Here is a 16,929-nt window from a genome sequence, read left to right on the forward strand (position 1 = left end):
GTTAAAACTAGACAGATCTATGAGATTCAGCAGGACAGGCAAAGCTTTCAAAGCGAGGGTGAAGATCTGGATGACAGGTAAATTGTTTGGCAGGTTCATCTGCCTGGTCTGACTATCACTTGAGTGCATTTTGGTTGGTAGACTTCCTAACTGAATTCCTAATTGAATTTCGGGTTCCTTTTTTTGTCTTCAGAGTCTAAGTGCCAAGACCTCAGTTAGGAATTCCCTCTGGGTATCAATAAAAAGTTTAAGAGAGACTTAAATCTTGGACATGTTCAGGGTAAATGACAGCTAGTTAGAGACTTCTTTGGAAATGTTATAGAAAGTGTGTTTTAATTAATCACAAGATGAAATAGGAGTAAATGCCTGTCAGTGTGCAGTGCACTATAGTACGAAGGAAGGATTACTGCAAACCACTGCTGAATACTAAACTAAACCTGGTTTACAGCTGAAAATAATTAATGTAATCCATTTTCTTTTCCATTGCAATGGATGAGGAATATGTGTAAGATTATTTGCTTTGTGAAGAACAACATAAAAATGCTTAGAATGGGCCAGGGTAGTGAATAAAATAGAAAGACATTTCCTAGTCTTTCCTGTTGCAATTAATATTGTCACAGATTTTATAAGGAGTATTTTGACAAAGAAACCAGCTAAAATTGAGAGATGGAGGCTGAGTTTGCAGAACTATGAATTAAAAATTTAATGTAAGATTCAACAGTCCAGAAAAAACTACCAGTATGCAGATGTTTCTATTTCACAATATCATGTCATTACTCTTAACTGCAGTGAGGAGGAAGGGCATATATAAAATTTATATCTGTCATGTAGTGCCAAAAGCACTTTGAGTTGTTCTGAGAAGGTACAATGTGTGACTGAATGACTTCAGACTGCAAACAGTTTTATATTCTATTTATTTATATCACTTCTTAAAATAAGAGGTTAGAGTCCTTAAAGGAAACCATAATGTATGGAAACATACTCTTACACCAGTAAAAGGTGTATTTTATGCTCAAGGATAAAGCTTTCTTTGTTTAACTTGTCTTTGTAATTGTCTTAACATATCTTGAACCTCATTGTGCTGCAAGAAGTAATAATAGGTGTTAGATTGAGTTTATGAGGTAAATGCCCTCTTCAAAGATACTTTGAGGCTTGAAAATTGAATTGTATTGTTAGTAAAAAGTAAAAGATCAAGCCAAAGGCAACAATCACATTTTCTACCCCCTCATTCACAGCAGCGGTCTACCTACTGTGCTACAGAAGCTGGAGAGAAAAAAACTCCGCCACTATTCCTTTTGCCACTCATGTATCATCAAAACCCCTGGCCCTTTGTGACACTGACTAAAGTTCTAGCACTCTTGTATTTCTTACACAACAATCTGTAAGAAAATATAGCTCAGAGAATGAAGAACAGTGGCTGGAGTTCCCGAGGTCCATTGCTGCATTCTTCTAGTTTGAGATGAACTCACTCAAGAGCTGATTACATACCAGCTCAGCACTGTGGGCTTTGTGTAGGATTATCCTATGCTGATGAATCTCTCCAGAAGACCCAAGAGGAGCTGGGAAGGTCTTTGTTCAAATGCTGCACCCAGGTCCATGCATCACACAGGTCAAAAGCACCTGGATTTACCTGGCTATATTAAGTAGTATGCCACATATACATGTACAAGCCATTAGAAGAAAAGGCAACAAGATGTTATCACTGAGATGCTGAGTAACTGAGGATGTTTGGAGGGAGAGGCTGTTGCTCAGCAGACATAAGTTTAATCTTCAGGGAGGTAAGCTGAATACTGATTTTTCTGCAAGGCAGAGTTAGTTGTCCAGTGAACAGGACAGTTAGGGTTGGTAAAACTTGATTCAGGTAGCTTCTTCCTATAGGCCTTGAGACAACATTAAATTAATTCCTCACAATATATCCAATAATATATATTAGTGTTGCAAAGAAATAAAACAGTTTTTATCAACTGTTTTATTAAGCAACAGCACAGGTGGCCAAAAAATAATTTACTCATTATTTTTCATAAATTGTTTGAAGTAGGAGATTTGATGGAAGTTGAGCAGCATATGCAGATCCTTGCTTAAGCACACAGCAGCTTCAGTCATAGAATACATTGTACTTTGCTAAATTTAAGCATGCAGTTGTTATTATTTTAAGCTAATGTAGGACTACTTTGTTGAACTGAAGGCAAACAAGATTTAATAATCAGCATATTCACAGGGATTTTTACATTCACTTCAGTGCACCACAACTCTACAAAAGGCATGGAAATGGAATTTAGAATAGACAATGCAAAAGGTAATTGAGGGATGGGGCAGACCAAATGAACTGTGAGACAGTCATCTGTCCCAAAATCCTTATTTAAACTCCAGAAAAAGTTTGTGAAGGATTTGTATTTGAAAAAGTTAGTAGATAAAACACCAAGTGAAAGGAGTATGCCAATAAAATGTCTTTGTCTTCTGCAATAAAGGAAATGAATGATAGTAGCACAAAAGTTACAACAGAAGACACCATACATCAGGAGAGCTCTTAGAAAATACATTGTGGAGAACAATTGTGCAGTGGCAGGGAGATGAATTAGACGACAAAAAGAAAATTCACCAGAAATACCAGAAATGAGATTTTGTCCCTATTTTGTACAACTGGAACATAAGCTGTATAATAGCTTAGCTTAGCTGTATAAAAGCTGGAACATATAAACTGTACATTTATATGAGCAAGATGCAGCATCTCATAAGCAGTGTTGATGTAGATGTGCTGTAGTTAGTGACTGCATTTCAAATGTCGTTGAATGACCATTAAGGATAAGTAAGACTCATTTTAAAAAAAGTATGCAGAAGTAACATATATCAGCAAGGAAGGCAAACTTCTCTATTTTCTGGCCATCTCAGTGATATTTATGGGTTTTACATGTGCTTGAGAGTAGGAAATTTTTAACACCCTATGGATGAACACTGTGATTTTCATAAGCAACAATGCCTTGTAGATAGATATCTTAAAAACAAAATTGAGGGTAGACGAGAAAACACTGGGGAGACAAGTACAGCTTTCTAAGTGGGTGACACTGCATCCTGAAGGTCAATCCAACAGAACTGTGAGTGACCCCTGCACTGACAGGGACTTTACTGACAGAGCAATGTCTTCCAGCACCTGAGCAGAAAGAGCAGAGCTGGGTGCTGGTAACAGACTCCACAGTAGCCCCAGTCCTGGCAAGGTGGTGAGTCAAATTCAGGATCTACCCAGGGAGTGCAGTAAGAAGCAGGAGGAGATAAGAGCACAGACTGAGCTGGAAGGAAGGCTGTAGCCTGGAGACATCCAGAGACAGGGCTGGGAACTGGCGCTGCTACACCACTCAGGCAGGGACTGGTGGCCTTGGGCTGAGCTGCAATGGGAATCCTGGTCCATGGGCAGGGCGCACAGATGAGGATCCACCCGAGGGCTGGGCAGGGCCAGTGAGGCTTTTTGGTGCCATCAAGACTTGGTTTTTTAGCAAACTCTGAGGATGGTGATGACAAGATGTACATGTATGCTATACTGTGTAGATGCCTACAGCTGAGCTAACCTCAGCAAGTCGCTCTCATCAAAAGAGAAACAAGCATAGCTCTTCTCATTCTAAACACCTCTAACAAAGTCAGGAAGCAGATAGTATAGGCTGGTAACTAGCTTACATAAAGACCAGCACGTTGGTTGCAGTGATCCAAAATTAGGTGAGGCGACCAGATTATCAGATTGAATGCTAAGTAGCAGCAAAGTGATGAGCAATAAATCCTATTTTAGTAACATGAATTTAAAAGCGGAGATGCCTTGCTAGCTTTTTCACATTCTGAAAAATAGTGTTATTGGGCTAAGTGACAGGAAGAATACTATAGGAGGCTTTTGAAGTTGACTAGGAATTTTGGACTCAGGTAATTTATTTAGTGTAACTTTTTCTTTTAAATCACCAGAGATTCAAAAAAGGGCCTGTCTACATATATAGATAAATAAGATAGTCATTAAAATGTGCAATAAAATGCAAAGAGTTAACTGGTTTTGGAACACAAAGCAGCATTTTATTCATTCATTAGTGTCATGAAAGAACTGACTGGAATGGTCAGAAAAATATTAAAATGCAAATCCTTACTTGAGTGGCAGTGTGATAAATATCTTTAAAATCTAATTAAGAAAGCGCCACTCACTATTCTTGTTCAATTTTTCTTTCAACACAAGACTGAAATTGTCATTTACATTGCCTGTCAGCTATCAGCTCTCTGGGAATCTTTTTACTTTTTCCACCACACAGGTGGTGTTGGTAATGGGGCAGCTCTTGTTGTGGAAACATAGGTGTCCCTTCACAAAATCACTTTAAAAAACTTCACAGTCTCATTTAAACCTCATTCCTTGTCACCAGACTTTGTCTTAATAGCAACAGACAGTGGCAAAGTAATCTATCAAAGAAATTGCACAAAATCTTGTAGCAAAAAAGTAGCAAGCTTCCATAGATACATAGAAATATCTTTCACTGATATTAGACATTTTCATGCTATAGTTTACAGCCAAGTTGTTTCTTGAGGTTTCCTCAAGAGTAGAAGACAAATGCTGCCGGCCACTTTTCTTGATTTGAGTGCTACCATTCATGAAAAACATTGAAGTGTCAGTGTGAAATGGATTAGTGTTTGTTCTCCACTGAAGGACTTAAATAGCATCAAGTATCTGATTCATAATACGTAGCACATGGGAAAAATTCACTTTTCCTTCAGTAAGAACTCAGGAGTCTTCACATTACTTGCAGCACATTTTTGATGGACAGAGAGCAGCCCCTTTCTCCCCTCTGAACTGTGTCCTTTTACAGTGTTTTTCATCTTTTTCCTGTCTGTTTATTCATCTTGCTCTCTTTATTTCTCATCTCACTGACAGTGAATCCTCTTTTGATCCTCTTAATTGTTCCAATCCTTGTGCGACTCTCCCTTCTGACACTGCAGAAGCTGTAATGAACTCTGACCCTCATGAGGGGTTTTCTGCCATTTGCCTTTTGTTTTTCTGTCTTACAAGTTCCTTGACTTCCAGTGTTCTCTCTAGAGAATCCTCCTATTTTGGAAGTGGGTTTGGAGTTGGTTTTTTTTGTTGTTGATGATGATTTCTCAAAGATCTTTATGGTTTCTTTCTTTACTAATTTTATTTTTGATTATATAAAAAATAAATATCTTTTTGCTCTGCATGAAACATCTAATCACTTACTACTGTTTCTTGCTGTAGTTCATTGCAACCTTTTGATATACTTGATTATTGAAGATATTTTGTTTCCCTGCTTCCTAACTTGCTTTATAAGCATCAACTTCACTCCATGTTTGCCCCCTTTGTTTTTTTCCCCCTCTCTCTGCCTGATCTTCCCCATGTCATGGAGGCACCACAATCAAGGAAAGCTTCCAAAAATCTCAAAATCATCTCCCAAATCCCTTCTTCATGTTCTGTGTTTCAACCACAGCACTGGAGGAAGCAAAACAAGCATCAAATGTCATTTACCTAAACTATCTCATTAAGAATTTTTATATGCTATCTTGAGCCTCGTATCAGAGCAGCTGCAGTTGAATTTGGGTGACACAGTTATGGACATATTATTTGATAAGTGTGAAATAACATGACTGTCAAAAGAGAGAAGAGCATTTCTAGCATGAAGAGACCCCAGGAAACAGTTTGTATCAAGCTCAAGAAAATTGACCTAATCATCTGATACAAGTTTCTGCTCACAAATTTTAGGTAGGGAAATGTTCCCCCTGACAAGCATGACAAATACTGTTAAAGTATTTTCTTGCCTTTGCTCTGCTCTGTGTTGGTGGCAGCAGAGTTATTGTTAGGCTCAGGCAGAGCTATTTATACTCTGGGATTTGCAGTGCTCCATTCTCTACCAGCATTCCCCTACTTATTCTGGGAGGAAGAGAGAGAGAGAGAGTGAGAGAGATGCCAATAAAAGAATGAAAACAAATTGAATACCATCCTTTAAAAAATACTAACACCACTCCTAATCTTAGCAAGAGCATGAAACAAACTTATTATCATAGTTATTTAAGCTGAAATGGAGACTTTTTTTTTCCCTTTCTGCTTCTTGTCTTATTTTCACATCCCTTTATCGTGTTTTACATTGCAAGCTAAGGGGCAGGAATATGGCTGCAGTATGGAAGGCACAAGCCAGACTTCCTGTAAAACCCAAAAAACAACAACATAAACCAAAAAAACAAAAGAACAAGCCCCCCCAAAAAACCCCAAAAATCAAATACCAAAAAGCCCCAGTAAAACCCCAAAAAGACCCAACAAACAAACCCTGAAAATTCCAAAATTATTTTGTATTAATTGAATGACAGACCTAAGTAACCTTTTGTGAAAATGATGCTGGTATTTCCATCTAAGTCCTCTATAAGGAACAGTTAAAACCTATTTTTCTCATCTGCATCCACAGGACATATTTCTCTGTTCTTGATTCTCAGAGGAAGGAGATTTTAGCAGGTTGTTGCACCTCTGAAGGGTAAAGCCTGTTTTTCACTGGACAGTGTACATGCATTTTTAAACTGAAAATTATAGGAGAGAGTCAGGATTCTTTCATTTTTCCATTACTTGCTGTCATCTGGAGAATAGCTGGAGATTTCTACATCCACTTTGTATTCAACCAAAACAAGAAAATATTCCCATTACTTTACTAGAACTCTCCAAATTCAGACATTTTTGCTTCCTGGAACTGTGAAATCAAGTTTGGCTTTTGCATAAAGGTCCAAACTGAAGAACTGTTGGATTTCTCTGAAATACCATTACCTCAAACATGTCAATGTGAAAGAGAAAATACACTTCTAGAAATGTTCTTAGCAACAAATTTGTAATTCCTACCAGAGTCCCTGCTGATCATCTGTAAGAGAACCTCCTGTGCTATGTCCTTTTCATGCTAAGGTTTTTAATTCAGGATTTTGAAGGGTTTTTGCATTGTTTGCTCAATATCGGGAAAATTGCAAATTTATGGTTTAACATTGTTTGTAATCTTTTACTAGTTTAATATTCTGGAAAATACATGCATTTTCTAACACTGGGATAAAAACTTCTGTCTCATATTTCAGATGCTAAACTGGACATACATCCTTACAATAAAACCAAATTTCAGCTATTGTGGGGTTTTTTTTTAAATATTTAAGACTGCCTGATACTGATATTTTTTGCACCAAATTACTTGCAAATGTTCACTTTCTTCAACTCAATTTTTTTTGGTCTCATAAAAGAAACTCCTTTGCTTAGTTGTCATCTGTGCTTAACTTAATATATTTTCAATTTTTTTTTCAAAATTTGCCTAAGCGACCTAGTAACTTTATAAAAATAAAAGAAAAATCAAATAATTCAACTAGCTAAGACACTTGTAAGGAAGAGTAATTCACCATTTTCTTTGACTTTTTAAAGTAAAGAAAATTATTATTCAGTGTTCTTTGACACAGCAAAAAATTTGAGGCAACTGCAGTTACAAAATTTCTACTTTTCATTTTTAAAGTAACTTTGAACAATCATTTCTCTGGTTTTAGATGTATATCTGGTAACTTAAATGTTAGGCATGATAGTAATTTTCATGTTAATTATTTTGAATACTTCATTATCATTCATAATAATGATAAAAAAAAGCTGTGTCAACAGCTTATTTTTTGACATCCAAATTTTGAAAACTTTCTGAAGATAATAATTTATAAAAACAAATCTTGGGGATGGGTTTGGTTTTGGCTGATACCAACTTAACTAAAAATATTTGCAGAAATTGCTTAGGACTTCAATGGCATCTTTCTCCCATGTGTTTGATTAGTATCAGAAAAAATGCTGTCTGAATCTTACAGATCTGTTCTTTTCACTCAGAAAAATTGCATCTACCTTATGAAAGAGGGAAATTATTGTACCAAATTTATTTTCTGTTAGTAAAATGCATTCCTGAATGACAGGAAAAATAATCCAAATACAAAACACAATTCTGAATAGGTTTCTCTTTGGGTTTTTCCGTCTTTGGCAAAGTGTTTCTGCTTTGTTCCTAAGGGTGTTCTCAACTGATAAATTGATTACTGAAAGGATGTTCTTAATCTCTTATTGACTCCCATGGAAAACGTCTACCTGAAAATCAAGACTATTTTTTCATAAGCAAAAAAATAAGGCTTTTCTGTTTTCAAGGACTTCTTATATAGATTGAAAATGAGCAAGTTTTTTTGGGGTGTTTTTTTTCTGGTTTGGTTTAGTTTAGGTTTCTTTTTTGTGTGTGTGTGTGCCAACATTATCTTCTGTCTTCAGCATGCCATCAGCTGCTGCTCAGATGAACTGAAAATTACATGGACCATTCAGCAAATAAATATTCTTCAAACAAATCTTTAGCAGGTGTCTGGATTATTTCCATGAAATTGCTACAGATGGAATTTTTCTTCCAGAGCAATATGTTGCTATCACCTAAGACACCTCAATATGAGGCATAACATTGCATTATAGCACTTCCTACTTTAGCAGCATAATTTCTATACCCACAGATTCTTCCCTTTTAGGACTTTCTTCAACAAGAAACCACTGCAAATGATCAATCAATTCTTTTTGAAGGTGATGATGAAGAATTCAGGAAAGTAATTCTTTTTGATCTACTACAATTCAACAGATTATCTTGACTTTTGAACAGAATTCAGTGGAAGTTTCTCATACCACAGCACTTACTCTAGATAATGAGCTCAGTCATGAGATTTCTGTCTTCAGCAGTCTGAGCATGGTTTCAGTGTGTCTTGTATTTTTCCTGCAGCAGTTGCTCAGTAAGATTATTAGATATTCAAGAATGTGCAATCCTTTCAGGTTTACTGGATACTTAACACTGTAGGATTTTTTCTAAATATTTTTAAATCACTGCTACTGCTGTTTTTTTTATGGGGTTCACTCAAATACTGTATGCAAGTTCTTTATGCAAGTCTCTTCTGGCAACAATTGATTGTTGTAAACCAACACTGCATCTTTGAATATCCCTTAGTTATTCTCCACCTACCCTGGGACACCATGTGCTGTCTTTTGACAGGTGCAACAAAATAACGCTAGAAGCTACCCAGATACTTAAAACAGATATCTAAAAAATACAAAAAATAAGTAATTTTCATTGTAAGAACAGCAAAGTTACAAAATTTTAAATTCAAATTGAGTATTTTTATTAGCTGTTAGAGAAATGCACATAGTCATAAAAATAATATGTGTCATTTCATTACAGTAACCAAATAGCGTTGTCTTTGCTATATAGAGCTATATATAGTTCTACAAGAATTTCACAACTGAAGCCTTTTCTGCATTGTTAAATGATCAAAGAGCTGAATATATGTGTTATCTGCTATGAATAAGATTAGCAGAGAACCTAAAAATTCTGAGTGAACTTAGAGGAAGCAGGAAGGATTCAATCTAATAACAGGAGTTATCTGAAGAAAGTAATTTTCAAGTACGTTTCAGTTTTCATCTGCTACTGTTTAGAAATGATGAAAAGCATGAGTTGGAGTGTGGGAGTTGACAATGGCTACAGAGCACACCTGAGACACAGAAAAGTCTGTCTCAGTTTATGTTTCTCTGCTACACCCAAATGGCTCCCCTCAGAGGCATCTGAGTTCAAGCAGGGACCAGGTCCCCAATGTACAGTGGAGAACAGCCCGTGTTTAACTTGTTCTTCTACAGAAAGAAGCAACACAATAATATGAGCCAAGGAAATGACAGTAGCTGCAAACCTATAAAGCTACTGTCATAGATTAAATGCAGTGAAAATGAACTCCAGGCAATAAGACAACAATAGCTTCTATGCACGTCAAGAACTGCTTATCAGAAAATCCCCATTTGCCATCAATGATTAAGAAGGGTGTTTTTATAACAGAAATGGCATCCCTATCCAGTGTGTCACTTCATCTTGAATATATTAATATATCTTACTGAGAGACTTTTATTTAATCTCAAGGCATCCACCAGTCTGTTGGAGCAACTATTGTCTGTAGGAGAGGATAAATAGCTGGGTAAAGGATAATAAAAGGAGCCTTCTAGGGAGATTGAACACTGAACAACTATGTTCATGGCAGATTTGCTTGGAATAATGACAACTCCTTTTAATTTGAAATTATTTAGAAGTACAACTTCTTTAATTTTTGTTTTTCTTAACGTGTAAAGGAAAGAGGTATTCTGAGAGCAAACTTACTGGACAGCTCAGAGAACTGGAAAATTGCAGTAAAATAGAACTGAAATTATTTGTGAAGCACTGGGGCAGGACCTTAAGGGTGCTGCAGGCTTAGAGCCTGCCTGCTGTTTCAGAAGGGGCTTGATATACTTGGCTTTGGGGAAGCCCTGACAATTTTACTACTAACTTCACTGTGGAAGAGACTAACAGTTATCTTTATGTAACAAGGGTTTACTATCCAGATGCTTTGGAGAACACAGGTACCGTTAATTACTGGGAGATTAATTTGATCCTTGTAGTTAACCTTCTGACAAAATGAGATTTTATGTCAGCTGAGAGACTGGAAGAGAGCTCTCTCTTTTTAATATCATGCCTTATACAGTTCATCAGCTTTACTGATTAGAAGTCTGACAGTTCTTAATGTCTCCTGGTATACTGCACTGGCTGCTCCTCAGCCACTGACAGATAGGCTTTAGTTTTTATCATGCTTGGAAAAGAGATGTTTAAAGTCTGCTGCTGCTTCTCCAGCACAACATGCAGTTCCAGAAACACTGCTGCAGAGCAACAGATAAACATTGCACAGGAACAGGCTTTGCACTCCCAGAGCTCAGTGTTTTGTGGCATTCTGTAGCTGCTTACCTGATAAAGTACCATCAGCTCTTCAGAGCACTAGCAGTGTCACGCAGACACGAGATGATGTCACATATGCCTTGTCCCCAAACCAACACATGATTTTGAAACACGCTGTATGCTCTGCATGTAACAAAACCTAAACAAGTCTTTATTTTGTATTGGGAAAAAAAAAATCATGGTGCAACTTCCTTGTTTCTTTCTTTCCCCATTTCTTACCTATATGGGCTGCTTGCACTGGCTTCCATTAATTCAGAATTCCCAATTTTGTACTGCTGTCTGTAAGCCCTTCAGCAGACCTGGTGCTACAATGCCCAACACTAAAAAAAGTGGCTGAAAATTTTCTTTTCGATGTCGTTCCGCACAAATGTACCATGAAAGACCAGTGTGTGGGAAGACAGCTTGACCACAAAGTTCTCATGTGCGTGGCCTTATTGGAATTTCTTTTAACTGACAGTTTTTATAATCCATCTTGCCAATTAAACATATCTGAGAAGCCTGAGCCAATGCTTAGTACAGAATTACATGCCTTCTCAGATTAAAAATTTGAAATCTCAGCAAACAAGAGATCTATTTCTTGGAAATGTTTTGCACACAAGTTCAAAGAAATTTAAGTGGCAGAATTAAAAATTAAGTGGCAGATTTTGTTTATTTTACTTCTATAAAACAAGAGACTTAATGCTAGACCAACCTTTCAAAATGTTACTGGAGGCAGATGAAGGAATGCCATCTTATGCTATCTGACCTTATCTTGCTTTGCCTTCCTTTAAATTTCCTTTCATTTTTTCCCAGTAATACTGTGCCATTGCAGCTGTCGCAGCCAGAGCCTTTTTAAACCTGCCGCGTCCCATTGTCTGTGCCAGCAAGTCACTCAGCCTTTAAAAGTCCTTCCCCTTTGCTGGCTTCCAAGAAGCATTTAGAGTCTTCTCCCAGTCTAATGTGTATAATAGCCATCACCTATCTGACCCTGATTTAAGTGGAGACCAAGTGAACTGGTAGTCCCCAGGCTCTGTCATTGAATTGGTTCCTAAAGGAAAAATCGCTTCTAATGTGAAAAATGCTGTGGAATAGAAGAAGTTGTAAAGAATCTTAAGGTCACCTACTGTCCTTTAAATCCATGCTATAGTCTAGGACTGCAGCCTGTGACCCTTTAGTCTGCTGAAACATTTCTCTTTAAATCTGTTTTGATTCTTTAAAAGCTGAGTGTGATGTAGTTACATGGCATATACCAGTTTATCTCTGCTCTACCCATCCCACATTTTCTAGTGCCTTCCACTCTGCTGTACCAATGAATTGACTAATAAATATTAACTACCGTAGCACACATAAATCTTTGAAAGTCTGTTACTAGGTTAACAGGCTTTCTGTGACCTTAACAAAATTCAACAAAATACCAAAAAGAGATGTTTCACTCAGTATTTAAAAACTTGAGGTGATAAAAAAAATCACAATAGGGTGCTGATAAATGTAAATTACTGATGACTACAGTTTTCCAATGTTTTTATAGTCTCAAGTGGACAGTTAATCTGACATATAGATCTCAGTTTTTTAGTAACCTGCTTTTATTAAGAATAAGATACAGATTTTTCTTACTCTATATAATTATTCTTTGTTCCATTTATGAAGAATTATGTACTTCATTGGCTGTAGGAGGATGGAAGTTCTGTTCTGTTTTTGCCTTTCCTATTTGTTCTGTGATACTTGAGGAAAGTAGTAACAACTTTTTTGTTCACAGCTTTCTTGTTAAGTGTTTTCTGATCCTCCACTGACCTCTTTGAGGGTGCTTCTTGAAAGAACCAACTGATATTTGCCTATTCTTATTCCAAGAAATAACTAGGATTGTCAAGCAGTGAAAGCACCAACTGAAGTTACAAAAGGATGGGCAGTTCCATTTTCTGTACACAGAAAATTAAACTAAGAATGACCAGTCTATAAATGAAGAACTCATTTTGCAAAGCAGAACGTCACCTGAGAGTTGTGCTACTGTAACTGTTATTTATAATTTATATTTGGAAAAATCATACAGAAGCATAAGACAGGAATTAGCATCCATTATGCCTTTTCATGTCATCCTGTTATCCCATTTAATAGAATGATTATCCAGGTGTTTGCAATGAAAACATGGGGCAGAAGACAATGGGTTAATACAACAAAGAGAGGAAGAGAGGGAAAAGGTAACAATGAAATTATTTAGATAAGCAAAATGAGAAGCAGACAGGGCCCAGCAGTGGGTAAATATAGTCAGGGGGCAAAAATACATTTTAATAAGCCTTGAAGAAGACTTAGTATATATTTCTGCAAATCTTCTTAGCACTGTTTATATAAAACTCAATGTTATTTAAAGTATTCTATAATTTGGTTAATCAGAATTCTTCCAAGGGAATGAAATTATCATAGTTGCTTCATAAATATGTGTAGCATGAAAATCATGATGTTTTGCTTATTTTTGCTTTGCTCAGTCTTGTTTTAGTCTTTCACTACACTGCAGTTTTTGTTACAGAGTGTCTGTACTTTTTACCAAAAGACTGACTTCCCATGTTGGTGGAATTTCCTAAGACCAGGGAACTTCCATTTTGTTATTTTATCACTTTATCACCGGCTGTTTTTGTGGCTGTAAATTGCAGGTGAATCTGTCTGGAAGGTCTTCTTCTTCACTCCCAACTTCAGTCCTGAGGACTCCAATGGTTGCTATGATTCTCATGTTTGCTTCTGCCATGGAGGATTCATTACACGACACGACCCTCCGCTGCTCTTCGATCTGTCCAGAGACCCTGAGGAGAAAGTGCCACTGACTCCAGAAACTGAGAGCCATTTCTACGAAGTCATCAGGGTCATACAACAAGCAGTAGACAACCACGCCAGATCCCTGCATGCTGTTCCTAACCAGCTGTCATGGGACAACCTTCTCTGGAAGCCATGGCTCCAGCTCTGCTGCTCATCTCTCCTTCAGTCTTGTTACTGTGACTATGAATCAGGAGGGGGTTCACTGCAGGTGCAATTGGGATAAATACGCTGTAATTCCCTTTCAGAAACTGGACCAGCTGAGTGTGAGTGTCTGACTTGAACTTGGGGTACAAGCCTTCAGAGGGTTTTGTTGTGTCGATGGAGGACCAGTCTTCAAATACGTATTGCAGTAGAAGAGAATTTCAGTCAAGAAAACATGCCAGGAGAGGGAAGGCAAGACACACCTTCTCTTATCACACAGCATGAAGGACACGTTGCTGTCCTCATATACACATGGGTAGAATTGTAGGCATTTTCTATGGGAGATAATTTTCTAGATTTGCAGCCTGGGCTTTTGTCTTACACAGCAAAGAATTTACCGATCAGTTCTGTCAATCACAACTACTAAATGCACACTTTCCTGTCCTTTTTACTAAGTGTTATCCATTAGTAGGACATAGCACTGAGTAATTGAAAACAGAGAGATAATAGTAGAGGGATCCTCCTGTGACAGTCAATTTGTAACTGATAAATAGGTTAAGAGAAGACTTGCAACAAATCTCTGTTAACAACCATGACAAATATGAAAAAACTGACAGCTTGCCAACAGTCTAACTTTGAATGTGCCATAAAATGCACAGAGCTATGGTAGTAGAAGACCTTGTGTCTGTATTAAAATGATGCTCCCCAACATCCCTGCTGTCCTATTGCATGGCAGCAACCTTTGTTTCAAAAGGACACCACTTGAATTGCACCAGCTGTGTGCTTGAGTGTGTACCACAAGTCTCCATATATATATATATATATATGTGTGTGTGTGTGTGTGTGTGTGTGTCTGTGCATAAATCCTTCAATCCCTGATATAGGCACACCCTTATGATCATATTCCAACTGATAAAAGAAAAGATTTGGTCCATACTTGATATATGAGTTCCAAATTCACATGATACTACAAATTTGTCTTTCACTTATTTGTCATACGTATTCTTCCACTGATGAAAGTAATCACAAATAAATAAAATTTGGTCTTCCTTTAAATATCTTTGCCATCTTTTAAGCTCTCTGAATAGGATCTATCATTTTCTGAAAATAAGCTTGGGCTTGAGTACTTAAAGCCAAATATAACTGTCTCTGAGTTCTCAGCAAGGTCTTGGGAAATCTACTGTCCTCAAGGGCTAATTTTTGTATCCATTTTTATCTCTGTCTTATTCAGGCACATTTTCTTTCCCCTCTACAGGCAGACAAACTATTTTCTTTGGCAGATTGCAGATGAAAAGAAGATATCAGCAAAATACTAAAATGATTTGATGCCTGATAATAGAAGGTGACTTGCTCCTTATCAGAAAGCAGCAGTTAATTCCCACATTACAATGTATTAAAAGCTGTTTGGGGCAAAACTGATCTGTGATGATAGTAATGCAGTAGCTTCAGTCAGCCAGCATTAAGGTTGTGACCCAGTTCTTGTAAGCTATTGAAGCCTTTTCTTTAAAAATATATTGTGATAAATGGTATATTTCTCTGTCTGTAAAACCTAGGCTTTATTTGATTTTTCCATTGCAGTTTCATTCAAAATTTCATTCTCCACAATACCCAGAAGCCTCTCCTGGGAAATGTACTTATTCCTTGAAGTCCTATTTTTGATGTTTCACCTTGTGTTCATGATCTTAATTATGCCCTCAGCAAACTCTCTGTAGGAGGCAAAGCCCTGTGACCAATATTTATCACTGAATGTACTACATAACCTTAGGAAGAAAAATGCCTCTCATTTGAATACAAATATTCTTCCATGAGAGTGGCTGCCTTTCAATGTCATGGCAGGATCTGTACATCCCAAATTTTTGGTCCTCACCATGTGGCCCTAGAACCCCTTGGGGCATGGCACTGGTGCCAGCATGTTCCTCCTTGCAGCCAAAGGGCAGCACTCAGGCCCAGCTGTGGCCAGAGTGCAGAAACACCACGGTGTGGAGGGATGCTCCTTCCAACTCCCACAGCTTACACAAAAGCTTTTCAAACAAGTACTCCTGAAGAAAATGGGAAAAAAAAGAAAAAAAGTGATGTGCTCAGTATACAGTGCTAACTCAGACAAAGGGTTTGGTGTCATTAGTTCTACTTGGTTTCCACAGTTTCTGGTCTGTGACCTTTGCACAGTACTAAATGTATATTCTCAAGGACACCCACATTGACTTTTTTTAATCAGGGAGACGCTGTGTTGCTATTATTTCTTTTTCTTTCTTTTTGCAGGTGCAAGAATTCTTTGTTCTGCTAGGCACAACAGCTGTTCTGTGCTGCTTGATCAAATATCAAAAATGATGGCTTTGCTACTGCTCTGATTTCTTCTTGCCTGAATATGATGTTTTTTCATACCCTCCTTGGCTTTTGATGCCATCTTTCTAATCTCCTTTCTTAAAACATCCACACCCCTGAAATATTTTTCCATCTATTTCTTTGCCACTTTGCCAGAACAGTCCTTCTGTTTGCTTGTCATATTGATTGTAATGGCTATTTTGCCTTAATCAATCAGAAAATGCAAAGTAGTCTTTGTCACAAAGTTTGACTTGTAAGGCTCCTTGACTCTGCTAACCTCCTGCTTATTTAAGGTCCAACAGGAATTAACTTTGCATTATGAAATATAAGGAATTAAAACATACCTGAGATGTTGTTTAATGTAAATAATATAAAATATTTCTTTTTTGTGGCACAAAATTAATATTTTACAAAATATAATTTAGTACAATGTTTCATACTTTGACATAAGCAGTGAAATCTGAAATCCATTCTTAAAATTGTTCCTTCAAGAAAGATTCTGTGAAGAACAGGGCAGTATTTTTCGTATTTTTTGTTAATACCATTTCATTTAATACCTAAAATAAACCTTCCTTGCATTGCAAATGTATTATATCTTTCAGTACTATACCTTCTGTTCTGGAGATGGTGTGTCAGATCAGCGCAATTAAAATAGTCTTGTTTATCTGCAAAATAAAATGTGAAGGACAATATAACATTTGTGTAATGGCACTGCCTGATCCAACAAGGAAAAGTTTTGTTTTTAAGAGCAGGTTATTGATGGCATATACCTGTTTCACAATTTACTAACAAGGAAGGCTCAAGGAGAGTGTGCTGCTCTGATACTTAGAAACTGACTTTCAATGTATCATTTAATGAGCACTGTTCTTGTAACATGGTGCCTGTTTATAGGATATGT

At 37.1% G+C, this 16,929-nt stretch overlaps 1 protein-coding gene across 3 annotated transcripts in view; it reads left to right on the top strand.

The window, feature by feature from the left end:
* STS (steroid sulfatase) overlaps positions 1-16,714 on the top strand; it is a 106,745-nt gene extending 90,031 nt beyond the window's left edge. For 2 of the 3 annotated variants that reach the window (XM_054271833.1, XM_054271835.1), the window contains exon 10: positions 13,409-14,023. In XM_054271833.1, coding sequence (XP_054127808.1) covers positions 13,409-13,791 — 383 coding nt within the window. In that variant the 3' untranslated portion in view covers positions 13,792-14,023. Of the gene's footprint in view, positions 1-13,408; positions 14,024-15,968 lie in introns of those variants that run through there. The other variant, XM_054271834.1, reaches the window with a different exon arrangement.
* The last annotated feature ends 215 nt before the right edge of the window (positions 16,715-16,929 follow it).

This window comes from Melozone crissalis, unplaced genomic scaffold (genome assembly GCF_028551555.1).
Source record: "Melozone crissalis strain CALT ecotype California unplaced genomic scaffold, PUWL_Pcris_2 ptg000013l_1, whole genome shotgun sequence".
In the NCBI taxonomy this organism is placed as follows: Eukaryota; Metazoa; Chordata; class Aves; order Passeriformes; family Passerellidae; genus Melozone; species Melozone crissalis.